This window comes from Patella vulgata, chromosome 6 (genome assembly GCF_932274485.2).
Source record: "Patella vulgata chromosome 6, xgPatVulg1.2, whole genome shotgun sequence".
NCBI lineage: Eukaryota > Metazoa > Mollusca > Gastropoda > Patellidae > Patella > Patella vulgata.
In genome coordinates, this window is record NC_065884.2 from 17,180,030 (window position 1) to 17,195,997 (window position 15,968).

Sequence of the window (15,968 nt, forward strand, 5' to 3'; positions counted from 1 at the left end):
ATTGAAATGGAGTTTTAAACACCAAGAAAGCGCAACGCTGTGTGCTACGAGGGAAAATTTGCTCGGACAGGGGCGTTTCCGTTTATTCTTCATTCTTCAAGGGTTCTTTTATGACTTTGGTAATTTGAGACCAGTCTGGTTAATCACTGGGATTGAACTACAAAGGAAAATTAAAATACATACCATTCAATATAATGTTTAAAATTTTAGCCACTCTGTTAATGATAGGAGTCGTGGTGGTTCGGTGAGTAAGAGACTCGCTAACCACAGGGGATCTCGGGTTTGCTCCCGGTGTACACAGAGAAAGTTCCTCGGGAGTTTCCAGAGTGGTTTCCCCTTGTTCGTGGTGCAGCGCAGACAGTCTGGCAAGGGTAGTGTCTAGTCGTTCGGGTGGGACGAAAGACATGCACGTAAAAGAATCCTTGATACTTGGAACTCGAAATAAGAGTAGGTCTGAGCTCCGCCGTCTAGGCAAAATGTCCCCCGTGCTCGTCTTGTTTAACCCAGTCGGTGCAGGGAAGTAGAACAACATTCCCCAGCTTATTTCATCTCTGTTAATATTATTCTAAAATAAAAGGTATTCCCACACTAATAACTGGAGTTAATTGTTTTTGACTCTCGTATAAAACTGTTGGTAAATTTACATGTAATAAAATGCCAGATAGACCCAAAGTAAAACAAATCACTTTGATTATCACATGATTTGATCCACATTGTTACGTTAGGTTATGTGTTTCGATAAGACATTTCAATAAGTTAATCATTTATAAAAGTTTTAACAAACATTGATTCCGGTTGGTATCAGATTCTACTGAGTTTAATACACAGGCGATATAAAAATCAGTCACAGGTCGAGCTTTGGCAACCGGACATCCGGGGTGTTATTTTCGAGTCGAGTGGTCGCCAAACCTTCTACGATAATACTCGCCTGACGTGATTATAGACGGAGTCCATCGGTGATGCGGATGAGACAAAAAGGGATTTTATGTGAAGGATAGTAAATTTCTAAAGGATTATATACATTCCAAGATTAGGGGATAATCCTTCAATATGAGATTAAATGGATATAGTGCAGTACTGAATGTATTGCTCTTTTTCTTATTTCAACAAGCGGTTGGTGCTAAAAGTAAGTATAACACTTTTTTTTTATAATATTCTAGTTAGTTTTGTGTGCAGTGTTGGTTGCTGAGCGGAGCGATCACCCAAGGCTAAAAAATCTGAGTGGTGCCAAAGTCAATAATTTGTTACATTACATTTTCACCTCGCTTCTCACAGAATCCTTAATATATTGTCTCTGGTTGTCTTTCATCCACAACTTTACCGTCTAAGGCGATTAGGGTGACAGACAGCTAAAGCAGATTAGCCGACTAGTGAAAACCGAACGTCGCTATAAAGGCAGCTGGGCGCGGTAAGAGTTATTGAGGCGTTTCCTCTGAAAATATTTTAGGTTTCTTGGCGATTTTATTACAAGAGTTGCTTAAAATTGGATTCATTGCAAAATTAAAGGATGGGGGAGGGGAGGCTGAAGACAGTGGAAAGAACATATTTATTTCGTACTTTTGACCGAATGTATTTGCCTCACGTATTGGTTTAAAGGCTCAATACAACTCTTGTTGTAACTGAATAATATGTCCCAATCTTTATTCTGGTCAACAAATTGTACTATTTTACAATATTTCAATTAATTGATGATACAAATTTCATCTTAACACACCTAATTTAAAAAATTGGAAAAATTCAACTAAATGATTTGAAAAGCCTGACGTAAAGCTTTTCAAATGTGACTTGAATTTAAAAATATTTTTGAACCCTTTGGACAAGTAAAATAGGATTTAATGGATAATTTACACAACAGGTATAGGACACTAACACATCTAGTACTTAGAATAAGGCTATTTTTTATTTTCTGGGGCTGTCAAGCCAGCAAGAGTGTTATTGTCCCTTTAAAAGAAGACGTGGTAGAGGAGTAAGAGGAGATAACTCAATCCTCTGTTTACATCATTAATGAACTCTCTCAACAAAGACGCATAATACTGTATAAGAGCTAAATATGCCCGTTTCAGGTCTTTATGTTGGCTTGAAAAGTTATATAAGACATTTATTCTTATGACAATCCTATGGTGGAGATTTAAACGGGTTAAAATACGGTTACCATTTAATGGTTTAATTTAAAAATGGCGAAGCGACGCAAAGTCTTGCATAACAGGGAAGAGACAATTTCAGCGGCTTGCAATTTGCAATTTACTCATACAACAATATAACAGCATAATTAATTGAGGCCACCGCTGCGCAAGATGTAACAAATATAGTTGAGTAAAAAAAATGAAATGCAATCAAATGAAAAGAAATTGGGTTTAACGTCCTACTTTTCTAAACCGACGGAGCTAATAAAGACGGGCATACACCACACAATTTGCTATGAGGGAACGTTTGTCCGGACAGCGGCGATACGGCCTACTCTTTTTCGAATTCCAATTTTCAAGCTTTCTTTTACGTGCACGCCATTATGTACTTGTGCGAACTTAGTTTAAACACTGCAGTAGGAAAACGTTAATCCTTTGATTGTTTATGAATTTAAAGGAGCTAGATCGCTATTCTTTGGTACTTAGAAATGGACACAAATGGATCGCAACACATATAATAATGTATTAATTTACATACAATCGTTTCTATTTTTACTGTAATTTCTAATCAGTTATGTTCGGCGAAATAGGCGGAAATTTCCCGATTGAATGGCAGTCTTTGGCGTCTGGTTATGCCAGTCTACACCGGTAGTATTCCCCGGTGTGGTTGTGGGGTATATTTAGCCTCGTTCATCGAGTCGCTTCATTACAAATTCCTGTGCCAATTTTAAAATCTACATTTTGCCTTAAATATTGGATATCAGAAGCCCATCTTTTCACGGTAAGAAACAACATCAATGTTAATTTAAATTGATTAATAAGTCGTGTTTGCAATGTCCAAGACTGTGGGTGATACCGAGTTAGCGACTTGCGTCCTTTAATGATGTAGAAGACAGCACATTTTATCCCACTGTTGTCCTTTAAAGTAACGATGCGTCATTTGCATTTTTCGCTGAAATATCAAATTTCCAACAGCTTGAATACATAAACAGAATGCCTACGCTAGATAACCCTCCAGACTGCATTCAATAGAATCTTTTTTTTTAAAAAAAAAAGCCTATCTTCTCTGTTCGCCCAAAACAAAATGGCAGCGGGCTTATTACGCAGCTAGCAGAAAAAGATAAAATTTTAAAGTCAACTTAACTTTGTCAGTACTGAACGGAATTGAACAATTTTTGGACCGATACCCCAATATTGTAGTTTGCACGTGATTCTTATTGCTTAAAAATGACGCATCGAAACTTTAACTATCTCATTGATAAACGAGTTCACCAATCAACTTAATGTCCATGTAAATTTTAATAGCCCATTTTCAGGGGGCAATTTGATTCATTATATTAATTCCGGTTTGTCGAGTACTTCCGGTCACACCCGGGTTTTGCGATACTAGTAAATCTGCCTATCAATGATTATCTAGTGTCATCAATGAGATTGTTTTAATGTGCGCAGAAAGATATGCGGGGTTTAACATGTCATGAATTTACTCTTTTTTAATATTGAAACTAGACCACCCCTTTTAAGATCCTAAAATGACTTGACATTTCGTTTAATTCTGCTTTTTGTCAATTTAAAGACCGAACGTTCCACGCCATTTCACTTTGAATATTATAATACAGCATTATGCTGACGAATATGGACGAATAGTGCACGAACAACTGATTTACTTAAAAACTCCATCCCTTTAAAGGCTTTATATTTCAAATTCTGCTTTTGTAAATTGAAGGACAGAAATGCCCACTCCACTCTAGTACTGCGTAATCTTAATAAAGACTAATTAGCCAACAATACTAGTGTACTACCAACTTTTTAAAAATAAACCCCGGAAACTCTTACTACGCATTACATTATGTAATTACACTAACTTCACTTAGATGAGAATGGTTTTCTCTTATAAACAAATATATAGGGAGAAATGGGGCTTAACGTCTACTCGATACAAACTAGGTCATTTCGGGACTAACATATGGTTCAATTTTATTTCAATAATTCGCTTGTGCGTAGGGGTCTTTTGCAGTGGGAGGAAACCGGAGCACCCGGAAAAAAACTACGAGGTTGGACCGTCGACCCTTCTCTTTGTCAATGACAGACCTTATGACCTAAAGCGCACGCGTTAGATTATTTGGCCCATCATCACCCTACCCCACCACCCGTAAACAAATAGAAGAAAACTTGTTTTGAGAAGACTCCTAATGACAAAATGAAATGAAATGAAATGGGGTTTAGCGTCCTATTGTTCTGCTCGGAACTGGACTACGCCATACAGTGTGCTATGAGGGAAATTTTGCCCGGACAGCGGCGCTACGGCCTACTCTTATATCGAATTCCAACTGCCAAGGGATCTTTTACGTGCATGCCAATGTGTTCACGGGACCTCGGTTTTTCGTCCCATCCGAACGACTAGACAGCCGTACTTGTCAGGCCCTCCGTCCTGCATCACTGACAATGGGGAACCACGCTCCTAATATGACAAACGTGCTAATGGATAACCTTATTGGTGCCAAATGATAACTATAAATAATTCTCCCGTTTTCCATGTGTGCGTTTCGGCCGGCGAAAAAAGTAGGTATAATGCAAATGTAATGGGAATGTTTCCATGAGCGACTTTCTGTACATATATAAATACATAAAATCACTCGCGGAAACGCATCTTTTATCCACTAGCGGAACTAAGTATCTTTATATTTTTAGATTGTGATCGACCTAGAATAGCAAATGGTCGGGCTAAAGTACGGGCTAGAGGCAAGATGGTGTATTACAGATGTAGAAAAAAGTTTACAAGAGTTGGTGCCAAGTTTGCCGTTTGTTTATCTCAAGGAGTTTGGAGTCAACCACCACCCATATGTATAGGTAAGATACTCATGAGAGAGAGAGAGAGAGAGAGAGAGGGGCAAGCGACACTACTCTATTTCACATTATCAGTCCTACAAGCAGATAATCGAAACCACATCACTTGACTCAATGGTGGGCTTTATAAACTGGTACTGTAGATTGTTTTACTATGTTATAAATCAGACAAACCATTGATTTTGGGAAGATATGATTTTAGAATTATTAATATTTTTTTAATTGTATCAACTCTTTCTTTGTATTTTGAACAGGTAAAGGTTGTCCTAATGTAACGCCTACCGACGGTCTTCAGATAATAGGTGAATACAACGGCGCCATGTTGAAATTTACCTGTCCAGCGGGAATGAAACGTAAAGGACCAGAATCAATTTATTGTAATGGACAAACGTGGAATGTACAACCACCCACTTGTGTCGGTAAATACAACTTTAGCATTTTTACTATATACCGGGATTCAAGCACCCCGAATGGCAGTAGGTTCAAACCACGGCTAAAGGGCTCTCAACATGGCCCATTCTTCCGTAACTTGTAGGGCTGGTACAGGTTACATGTAAAAGAAGAAATACGATGTAAAACTTTACGGTTCATTTTCATATCCATCCAGGCCCGTAACTAGATATACATTGTCCGTCAATATTACAGCACCCCTGAGAACACTTCCAGCCCACTTGTTGCTCTGAGCTAGTTACGGCCCTGTATCCATCTTTATTCAGTGCCTGGAGCCACGAGTAACAACAGAAGAGACATGACAATCTTGACTAACATGGGAGGTTACTACAACAATAGACTATGGTCATCAGACCAATAAATATTCCTACCGCTCTAGTATTTAAAAGGGAGAGAGAGAGAGAGAAATGGGGTTTAACGTCCACTCGACACAAAGTAGGTCATTTCGGGACTAACATATGGTTTAATTTTATTTCAATAATTCGCTTGCGCGTAGGGGCCTTTAGCAGTGGGAGGTTGGACAGGCGACCCTACTCCTTGTCACGTACAACCGGGAATTCGAAACCACGCCAGTTGACTCAATGACAGACTTTATGATACAGTGCGCGCGTGCTAACCATTCAACCATCCAACCCCCCGTATTTAAAAGGGGAGCGAACCATAACAATAAATGTAAACCAGAACTAAACTATACAAGGCGTGTCGGCTTGACATCGCTACAATAGTAAATTGCGGAGATAGCAGAAGGTTATCTTAGCAGTAGCTTCAGTAGCTCGACATGGTAAAGATAAACTTAAGTCTAGCGGTTTGACTAGGCACTGTTTTCGCTTGCTACCGTATTGTAGGGGGTTTTTTTGTTAGAAAAGGCATGGTAATTTTGCAAATATAATGGTACGCCTACATAATGTACTGAAAAATAACAAGTCAGACTCAGTCAGGAACAACCCCGTGGTTTCTAGAGAGCTTCGGCAAGCTGCGGTCATGAACGGGTGATTCTGATCATGATTGATTCTGTTCATGAACGGTTGAACATGATAAGTCAGGTTTTTTTTAAAATTAGATCTATATGAAAACTGATAAATAACTGATGTACAAGGAACCGCGCTAAAACGGATACCGTGTCAAACCGGGACACGGGGTAAAATGTTCTTTAAAATTGTCAGTTGAAATGAAATTGGAAATAGATGAAACGATAATTCCGGTACCTAAAATATTCTTTCTGAATGTGGGATGGAATTACTGAAAACTACATTTGCCTTTTATAACGCATAGTCATTACATCACTCATAACCATTGGCATAAGTGTCCAAAATATAAGCGCAATCTTGATTTAGATAAGATTGGATTGACGCTGTTTTTAACTTTTCATTCAATGATTCGAAAGCTTCATACTACTTTTCATATGTTGCATGTCTGCTGAATACTGGAGATTTTGTCGTATACATATATATATATATATATATATGCTTTAATTTCAGTGGGTATAAGTTTAGAATGTGATTTTGAAGATGAAGAGTTATGCGGATGGGGTCAATCGGATGATGATCATTTTGAATGGACCTGGCTTTCAGGTGCTACACCAACTGTGAACACTGGACCTTCACATGATCATACTTTTGGTAACAATTCAAAAGGTAAACTGCCATGGTAATATTTTAATGTTACCTTGAACTTCACGGTATATATGATATTGGGATATGGGATAATGACTTGTTTCAAATTATCTATATTCATATCCAATGTTGCGCATTGTAGTGAATTATGATAAAGCGAATTTTAATGTTACCTTGAAATTCACGGTATATATGATATTTGGATCTGGTATAATGCCTTGTTTTTAATTATCTATATTTATATTCAGGGTTGCGTATTGTGACGGATTATCGGAAAGCGAATGTGGGAATGCTTTAGGGGTTGTAACAAAATATAATGCGGAATACCAGAGTCTGAAATTTACGGACCGTTTCGGGACGTTGTTGGCGTTACAGAAAATAGAAGCAGGACTATAAGACTAAATGCATATAAAATGAAATGGGGTTTATTACTATCCTGCACCAGCTGGGCTAATGAAGACAGCCATACACCATACGGTGTGCTAAGAAAGAAATTTTGCCTTGACACCGGCGTTACGGCCTACTAATATTTCAAATTCCCACTGTCAAGGTTTCTTTTACATGCAAGCCAACGTATACACGGGACCTCGGTTTTTCGTCCCATCCGAACGACTAAGAATGTTAAAAAAGAAGACAAACAAAGGGTAAAAATTAAATAGGCGAGACGTGAAGATATATTTAAGATACATCTGAACAAAACAAAGTACAGATTTGATCCCGATGATGACCAAGAAAGTTCCCCGGGATTTTCCGACCTGGTTTCCCCTTTTTCACTTTACATTGTACTAGTGTTCCTCTTGTTGGTGATGCAGGCCTGGCAGGGACCACTGCATTGCATGTCAACTGGAATTCGATAAAAGAATACATGAGTCTTCATTAGACCAGTTGGTCCAGAAAAGTAAGACTTTATTCCCATTTTATTTCTTAATAGAAGTATGAAGTAAAAAACACCAGTGGAAGTGTCTTCTACTTTGATTAGCCGGAAAACGAAAACTGATAATGTTTAAGCTACACGACATGGCGTACTTCCTCTTATCGTCACAAGCCTAGTTTGTACACAAAAGTAGGACGTTAAACCCCAAACATTTTCATTGGTATTTTGTAGATGTAGCAATATCTCTCAATTGTATTCCAGGTCATTATCTGTTTATTGAGTCATCAGCACCAAGAAAACCTTTTGATAAAGCCATACTAAATTCACCTCTCTATCAGGCAAAATACAGTAATAGCTGCTTTGAATTTTGGTATCATATGCAAGGCCCAGATGATGAAAATGGTAAGTATCTTACTTAAACAGGCAAACAATATTTAACAGATCATAGTGTGCCTGTGAACATTTTCTAATTGGTCCTTTTCGCTATGTGCATTTCTTTGGGGAATTTTTGGAAAAAGAACTGGTCCCCAACGCCTACTCATTTTGTTGTTCTTGGGGGCGACGTTCTTTAAAAACAATCATATGGCTCAGCCAATTCATGTATGATCGAGATGCAACTCGACATGCTTGTTCCTTGGTCAATTGCGCTTCGATTGGCATACTTTGAATTCCAAGAAGGTGGCATACTCAAGACCTGGTCCATAGTACTTGGGTTTTTAATTTAAGCTTTAATGCCCCGATCGCTGCCAGGGAAGATGTTTTCATGAATGTCTAGGTAACTGTAAATTTGTATCCTTATGGTACAATACTTTATGATTATTTTAGCTGTTGGAAGTTTGGAAGTTTTTGTTAAACCAGAAAGTAAAATACTAGATGATATAGATCCGGAATTTTATATGGATGGTAATCAAGGTCCGGAATGGAAGCGGGGTTCAATAACAATAGAGCAACAAACAGAAGTATTCCAGGTATGAAGAGCGCATGAGGCAGGAGTTGTACGCCCAGCATGTTAAAGGATAGCTTTACGTTCTGAAGGGCAGTGATTGGTTCTTTTTGTTAATAATCAATAAATCTCATTGTAGAGTGGCTGACGGGCGGACGAACAGGGGTAGATCTTTGATTTCTTAAATAGTAGCTTCTGTGCACTCTTCAGTTACATGGCCAAAGGAAGCAATTCTTGATTGGGAGGGGAGGGGGCTACTATCCTACGTCTTTAGGTCAACAAAATAGAGCAACAAACAGAAGTATTCCAGGTATGAACAGCGCATGAGACAGCATGTTACAGGATAGCTTTACGTTCTGAAGGGTAGTGATTGGGGTTTTTGGTTAATAATCAATAATCCAGCTTTGTAGAGTTGCTGACCCACGGATAAACAGGGGTGGCGACAACACACTGCTTAGGGTGGATCTTTATATGTGAACACGTAACTTTACAGTTACTTCCATGTTCTATGAAAACACACAATGCCTTCCGCTATGTTTATTAATGCTTTGATTAACTGGTGATAATTTAATATTTCAGATCATTATAATCGCAACCCGTAAAGAAGCGTTTGTCAGTGATATCGGCCTTGATGATGTCAGAATGTACAACTGCTCAGAAGGTAGATTACTTTATTAAATTAATTAGAGCTGTCCCCATGATCATCATCATCTCGCAACGAATAACAAAATCAATCATTTACATTAGTAAAAAGTAATTTCAGTAACAAAGGTGATTTCAAAATATATTTTTGAATGTATAATCATTCATTTACGTTGTTACTATAATTAACAGTAAAAGATAATATCAGTTGATCTCAAATTACGTTACATACCACTATTCTGTTGTCATTGGTTGTGACTTGCATTGTTTTAACAGCTAAATCCACAACTAAGAAGCATTGCAATCCTTTATAATGTAGATTATCAATGGAATATATTATCAGTTTTGTACATATTATTATGTTTATTGCCATAGTATTGATATCTTCCTTCGATATTATTGTCTGGTATAACTCAAAACATGTAGATATAAAGGGAAGTTACTCTTGATATCGTCACAATGCAAGTTATTATTCTAGTGGATTGTGATTGATATTGGGACTAATTTCGAAAGATTGCAGTGCTTCTTGCAGGGGCGGATCCAGAAGGGGGATTTGGGGGGTCCCCTCACCTGCTCAGCCACATAAATTTTTTAGTAAAACAACCTTTTTTATGAGAAAAGTGTCATAATTGTGCTTTATCCTTTATCGTCAGATGGTGCAACAGGATGGGCACTCAAAGTGCGAGATAATGATATAGACATATGCGAAATCACAATTAATGCTTTGCATCAATAAAACTGAATCACAATGTCATCGTATTAATTCATAATAAAAATTGACATCAAACAGGGTGTTGTATTTCTCTGTTTAAAAAGCTCAATGTGTATGTATTTCTCAAAAGATTTAAAGCCGAGGGGGGTGGGGAGATACATTGTCTCGGGAATCTGGGAAACACCCTCCTGCAAAAATTCCTGGATCTGCCCCTGTTTTGGCGATATCATCACAAGGTGACAGCAAAACTCTTACATGTTTTAAATCTCAATTAAAAACTTGCTTGTTGAAACAATCTTATGTTGACTAAATTTTTGAACAGGCATGTATATAGTCCTATTGCTCTTAAAAGCGCTTTGGGCATGCTTATGGATGGGTTTGGCGCTAAAGAAATGGACATTTATTATTATTATTATATTATTAAGGCAAGTCGGTGTTCTAATGAATGATGGGTATTATTGGGAGCGCGAATGTCATGCTTTTTAGCTGTTTTTATTTTAAACGATTATTTTAAACGATTAGATATCTTATATTTGACACTAATTTTGTACGAAACATTTTTGTCACCATAGACGGACCCTGTGACATTTATTTGCAATTTGTTTATGTATATTTTACAGATGACAATGAATTTTTAACAACTGATGAAGTAACTTCAGAAGCAGTACCAACAACTATTACTACAACCACGTCAAAAATAATCACCCAAAAAACAAGCATTCGTACGCCCACTTTTAAACAATCTACCGCAACGACTACTGTAACAAAACCAAAAACAACACAGCCGAAGACTAAACCCACTAAAGCAACATTGCCCACAACAACTACTGCATTACCCAAAACTACCACTACTGTATTACCCACCACAACTACCACTTTGCCTACGACGGTTACTACAATGCCTACTACTACTACATTGCCTACTACCACTACTTCTACTACTACTACTACATTGCCTACAACGACTACAACAATAACCACAAAAACAACCCGTAGAAGCACTACCACGCCGAAACCGAAAACAAGAAAGCGAACTACCACTCAAGGTAAAACAACCAAAACCAGATCAACAACTGCGAAAACTTCAACAAAGCAACCAGAAACACCAATGACGTCCGACAGTCAAACAACAGTACCATCGACACTTTCCACTAACACAATTTCCAAATCAACCTTAATGTCAAACGGCCTTTCAAATACACCCACAACATTAAAGCTGGCGATGTATACAACAACAACTATATCAACTGCAAAAGACAAACCGACATTTACAAACAATTCGTTCACAGGAAATTCACAAGATTTGCCAGAAACGGGTTCAGGAAACATTGAAGGTGTTGTTGGTGGTGATAATAACATGTCATCAACAAGTAATAGGTCGCTTAACATTCCACCTGGGTCTCCTATAAAAGAGAAAACTAAAGATGGTTTGATGCCTCTTATAATAGGAATATCATGTGGTGTAGTTTTAGGACTTGTAGTTATTGGTGTAGCAGTCTATTTATGGGCAAAACGACAGCAAAATAAAACAACAGAGGAATCGGAGGAAGAAATGGCACCAATTGCCTGTGCTGAAGGGGGATATTACAACCCTAGCTAAAATGTTATATCCGTCTTCACATTTCGGGTTACTTTAGAACAGTGGTGCAAGTTCAAAATCTAAAGGCTGAAAGTAAACCTCCTCGCTGAAGGTATTGATACAACCGCTGAGCTTTCAAAGTGTATGTTCAAAAAGTTGAGTTAAAATTTAAGCTGAAACTTCCTGTGCTTGTGATGATAATCAACTACGCAATCGTATATTTCACAACGAAGAATCTTGTCTTCCGTTTAAAGATTAACATTGTGATAGTGGGAATACAAACAATCGGTGCTTATATTTCATATTGAAATTAGCATTACAATGCCAATATATTTATTTTACTAGTGGATATTACATGTTTTGCTTCATAGATGTGTTCTTATGGCGCTTGTGTAACCTGTAACTAGCCCTTAATTGATAGAACAGTAGTTCGGCATCTAAGAGTGCTGTACTAAATCGGAAATATTGTGTTTACTACTTAAAGAATTGCCGAAGGAAACACATTTTGGCTGGCTACACTTCCAGCCCCCCCCCCCCTATCAAAATGAATGTCAATCCGATATGTTTACATGCAATTAAAGACTAATTTTTGTGATAAAAATCTTATGCCCATAACTAATTTATAACATTAGCATTTACGCCCATGATTGACCCACATGAACTCACCCTGTCATTGCACTCATCACAAATATCTAATGATTAACCAATCATATTAACTGGATTATCACATAATTCACTTATTATATATTATCTATTGTTTACACAGGTGACAACATAATATCGTTTATCACAGTTTGCATAAGTATAGATTTCATTTAATTCATTCAATATGCTAAAATGTTTTTTGATGTTAGAATCAGTTCACATACTTTGTTACGCCTATGTATATAAATGTAGATTTTTTAAATTCAAATGCACATTATTTATAATCATGGTGGGGTTGTTTATACGCTCCCACTGGTGTGCGCATATAATGTCGTCACGTGTGTCTGCCGGTTGTTGGCCCGCCGATCCTTCCTCCTAAATTTCGTTTTTTGTAAAGTCTTTCGGCCAATGCATACATTTCTTTTTCATTTTGACATGATTTAACTGCACAGTTACATCGCGAGTGTTCAAATTCGATTTATGTTAATTTGAAAGCAACTATGTTGAGCCATCTATGAGATATAAACGTTATTATAACTCTCAAGTTAAAATCATACAATATTTTACTCTTAGTAGTCTGTCATAGTTAAAAGGATAAGCCATTGCCTTTTAAAGATACCGTCCCGCGTACATACTAAAAACATATTCAAACTAATTAATCGATCAAAATTTTGCTTCGAATTCTTCTCAAAACATTGTATTGGTGATAGAATACCCTTTCTATAAAAAAATATATTAAAAGACGCCATGTTTGGCTTGGCTGACGAGGTACCTAGCAACGGGTGCGAAGCCGTATGAGAATTCATTGCACATACAAGACGATGTTGTCTTTAATTGCTGTCCATTTATCATAAATATCGAAGCTTACTTAATTCTCGGATTTTCCACTGCCCACATCTTTTACCGTGGTTTTTATCTCAGAAACTGTTGTACGTTTAAGCTTAACATCAAGTTGATCAACATATCAATCTTTGACGTCACTCGAGCGGGCATCCCTAATCGTCGGGTTGCCGGTTAGGGAAACCCTGTATGCACCACATGGGTGTTTTTCAGGTAATCCAGTACTTTTCTATTAAGATTGGATGTTTCTACTTTCCATATATATACCAAAATTGCCATACTTTTCTTGGAAATAACCACCAGATAAATACTTTTGTGGGAAAGTATCTTTAAACATCTGTTTGGTAGCGTCCTTGACATTGTGTTTATTAGGTCCCCCGTCCTCATTAGCCTAGTCGGTGCAGAACAGTGGGAGGTTAAACCCCATTTCAGTTTGTTAGGTCGTAAGGAAAATGCTAGATATCGAATTGGCTTCTCGTTTAGAATCTTCAAAATTGTTTGACACTTGGTGGATTATATAGGAAGACCATTGTAAAGCTGATCGGAATTCACAACCTCACGCGCACATATGAAATGCTTTAAGATTTAGTGGTATTGTCCTCTGAAAACTTATGAACACGATACAGGACAAGTGGATTGACCATTAACTCTTTATATTTAAAATCGTCCCAAGTCGTGTATACTCATAGGCAGGACGCCGGAACGGTGGGGCTATGGGTACAAATGTCTCCCTGTCAATAACAGAACGGTGCAATTGCGCCGCTGGCCCTACAGTTTTACCAGTTGTCGTTTAAAATGTATTTCAGCACTATATCAGGGCCGAGATGGTTCAGGCGATCACTTATTTAGATGGAACCTAGAACAATATAGTTATATAGCACTATATCAGTTACATTCCGATTTGATGAGGTTTACAAGTAAACCGGTCATAAGACGTTAGTATTCGTCGTTTTCTGCAAAAGCAAGACGGGAGAGAACACACACGCCCCTCCCATTACCCCATGTCCGGCGGACGTTGCTATTTAGACCGTGGATTTATATTATAACTGCTTAAAGTTGAAACTTTTAAGGATGCTTCACATTTATAGAAGATTTTAAAGAAAACACATTTCTTATTTTATGTAATTAGCACATATTATTTATCAGTATATGTAATGGAACAGATTTATTCATACAGTTTCTTTTTGTATATGACTGGTAATCGATTTTTAAAAATGTTATGTATATTTCATTAAAACTGAAATGTTTAAACCGGACTTGTATATTTTTGGTATGGGTCCACAAAACGCGGGGCATCATGTACAGTACTCTAATTAATAGATTGTTATTTCATTTCCGGGAGCCACGGTGGCTAAGTGAGTAAAAATCTGGCTCGTTAGTCTGGACTTCGCGGGTTCGCCCCCGGTGTTGGCCGAGAAAGTTCATCGAGTGTTTCCGGCATGGTTTTCCCTTGTCAGTGATGCATGACGGAGGGCCTGACAACGACAACTATCTAGCCGTTGGGATGGGACAAAAAAGGAAGTCCCGTGTACACATTGACGTGCACGTAAAAGACCCCCTGACATGGAATTCTATATAAGAGTAGGCCGTAGCGCCGCATTCCAGGCAATATTTCCCTCGTAGCATACTGCATGGCGGTGCGGTCGTGCGGGATTCGATTCCTCGAAAGTTCCCCGGGATTTTCCAGCATGGTTTCCCCCATACTCGTCGTTTGATTATACCTAATCCCACTTAACACTGCTGTAAAGGAAGCAAATTTCTGTTCCAAATTATGACTGGTCAACAACCAGTAGCTAACTGCGTAACAATATCATTACGCTTTAAACAGAGCTCCAAAATTGGACCAAATATGTTTACATAACGTTACGTCATGACTCACGATTTTATTATGCCCAATTAAGCAGTGCATAGCAGACTATTGCGTGACAAACCAGGCTACCAAAATGAATACAATATAAACAATACTGTTAGGAGACGAACAATACTTTCACCGTTTTTAATACCTTAAATCACTGTCCAAAGTTTTAGGGAAGACCCCAGATTAAACGAAGGGCTGTCATGTTGCTGTACTTGGGGTAGATTTGATTGAAAGGGAAGAATAGATACACTCCCTCAAAAGCTCAAGTATCAGAGTCTAGTAATCCAGATTATTTATAACTACTAAATCATTTCCACATTCGCTTTCCCATAATTCACCACAATATGCAACCCTGTATATACATGTAAATTATTTTTAAGCAAGATAATCACGTGATCTGGAATGGAACACAAAAAATAATCAGCTGTTATGTTATAAAACATGAAACAAACCGTTATTATATAAATGTAGGCTAATCAGATTGTAGATTTCCTAGATAATCCATTTATGTTGCATGGACGTCCTCAATTTATGATATATCCCCCCCCCCCAAATACTGTGTCATTGTGGGTAAAAATATTGAATAGACGTCCTCAATTTATGACATATCCCTCCCCCCCACCTTCCCACATCCCCAAATACTTGATAACTGTGTCTTTGTGGGTAAAAATATTGAATAGAGAACGACATTGAACTGTGGGCCCGGTGTGGTTCTCCCTTGTCAGTGATGCAGGACGGAGGGGCTGACAAGGAAAGCTGTCTAGTCGTTCGGATGGGACGAAAATCCGAGGTCCCGTGTACACATTGGCGTGCACGTAAAAGATCCCTTGGCAGTTGGAATTCGA

At 38.0% G+C, this 15,968-nt stretch overlaps 1 protein-coding gene across 2 annotated transcripts; it reads left to right on the plus strand.

Annotated features, from left to right (window-relative positions):
* The first annotated feature begins 915 nt into the window (after window positions 1-915).
* Window positions 916-14,516, plus strand: LOC126823260 (hepatitis A virus cellular receptor 1). Of its 2 annotated transcripts, XM_050551969.2 has the most exons (8): window positions 916-1,126; window positions 4,812-4,970; window positions 5,222-5,386; window positions 6,896-7,051; window positions 8,166-8,306; window positions 8,730-8,872; window positions 9,427-9,508; window positions 10,822-14,516. In XM_050551969.2, the coding sequence occupies exons 1-8, from the start codon at window positions 1,051-1,053 to the stop codon at window positions 11,799-11,801; spliced, it is 1,902 nt and encodes a 633-aa protein (XP_050407926.1). In that variant the 5' UTR covers window positions 916-1,050; the 3' UTR covers window positions 11,802-14,516. The 2 variants fall into 2 exon arrangements, with proteins under 2 accessions (XP_050407926.1, XP_050407929.1); XM_050551972.2 differs by lacking the exons at window positions 916-1,126; window positions 4,812-4,970; window positions 5,222-5,386; ... (1 more) ...; window positions 8,166-8,306; window positions 8,730-8,872 and adding an exon at window positions 9,103-9,157.
* Window positions 14,517-15,968: the final 1,452 nt, after the last annotated feature.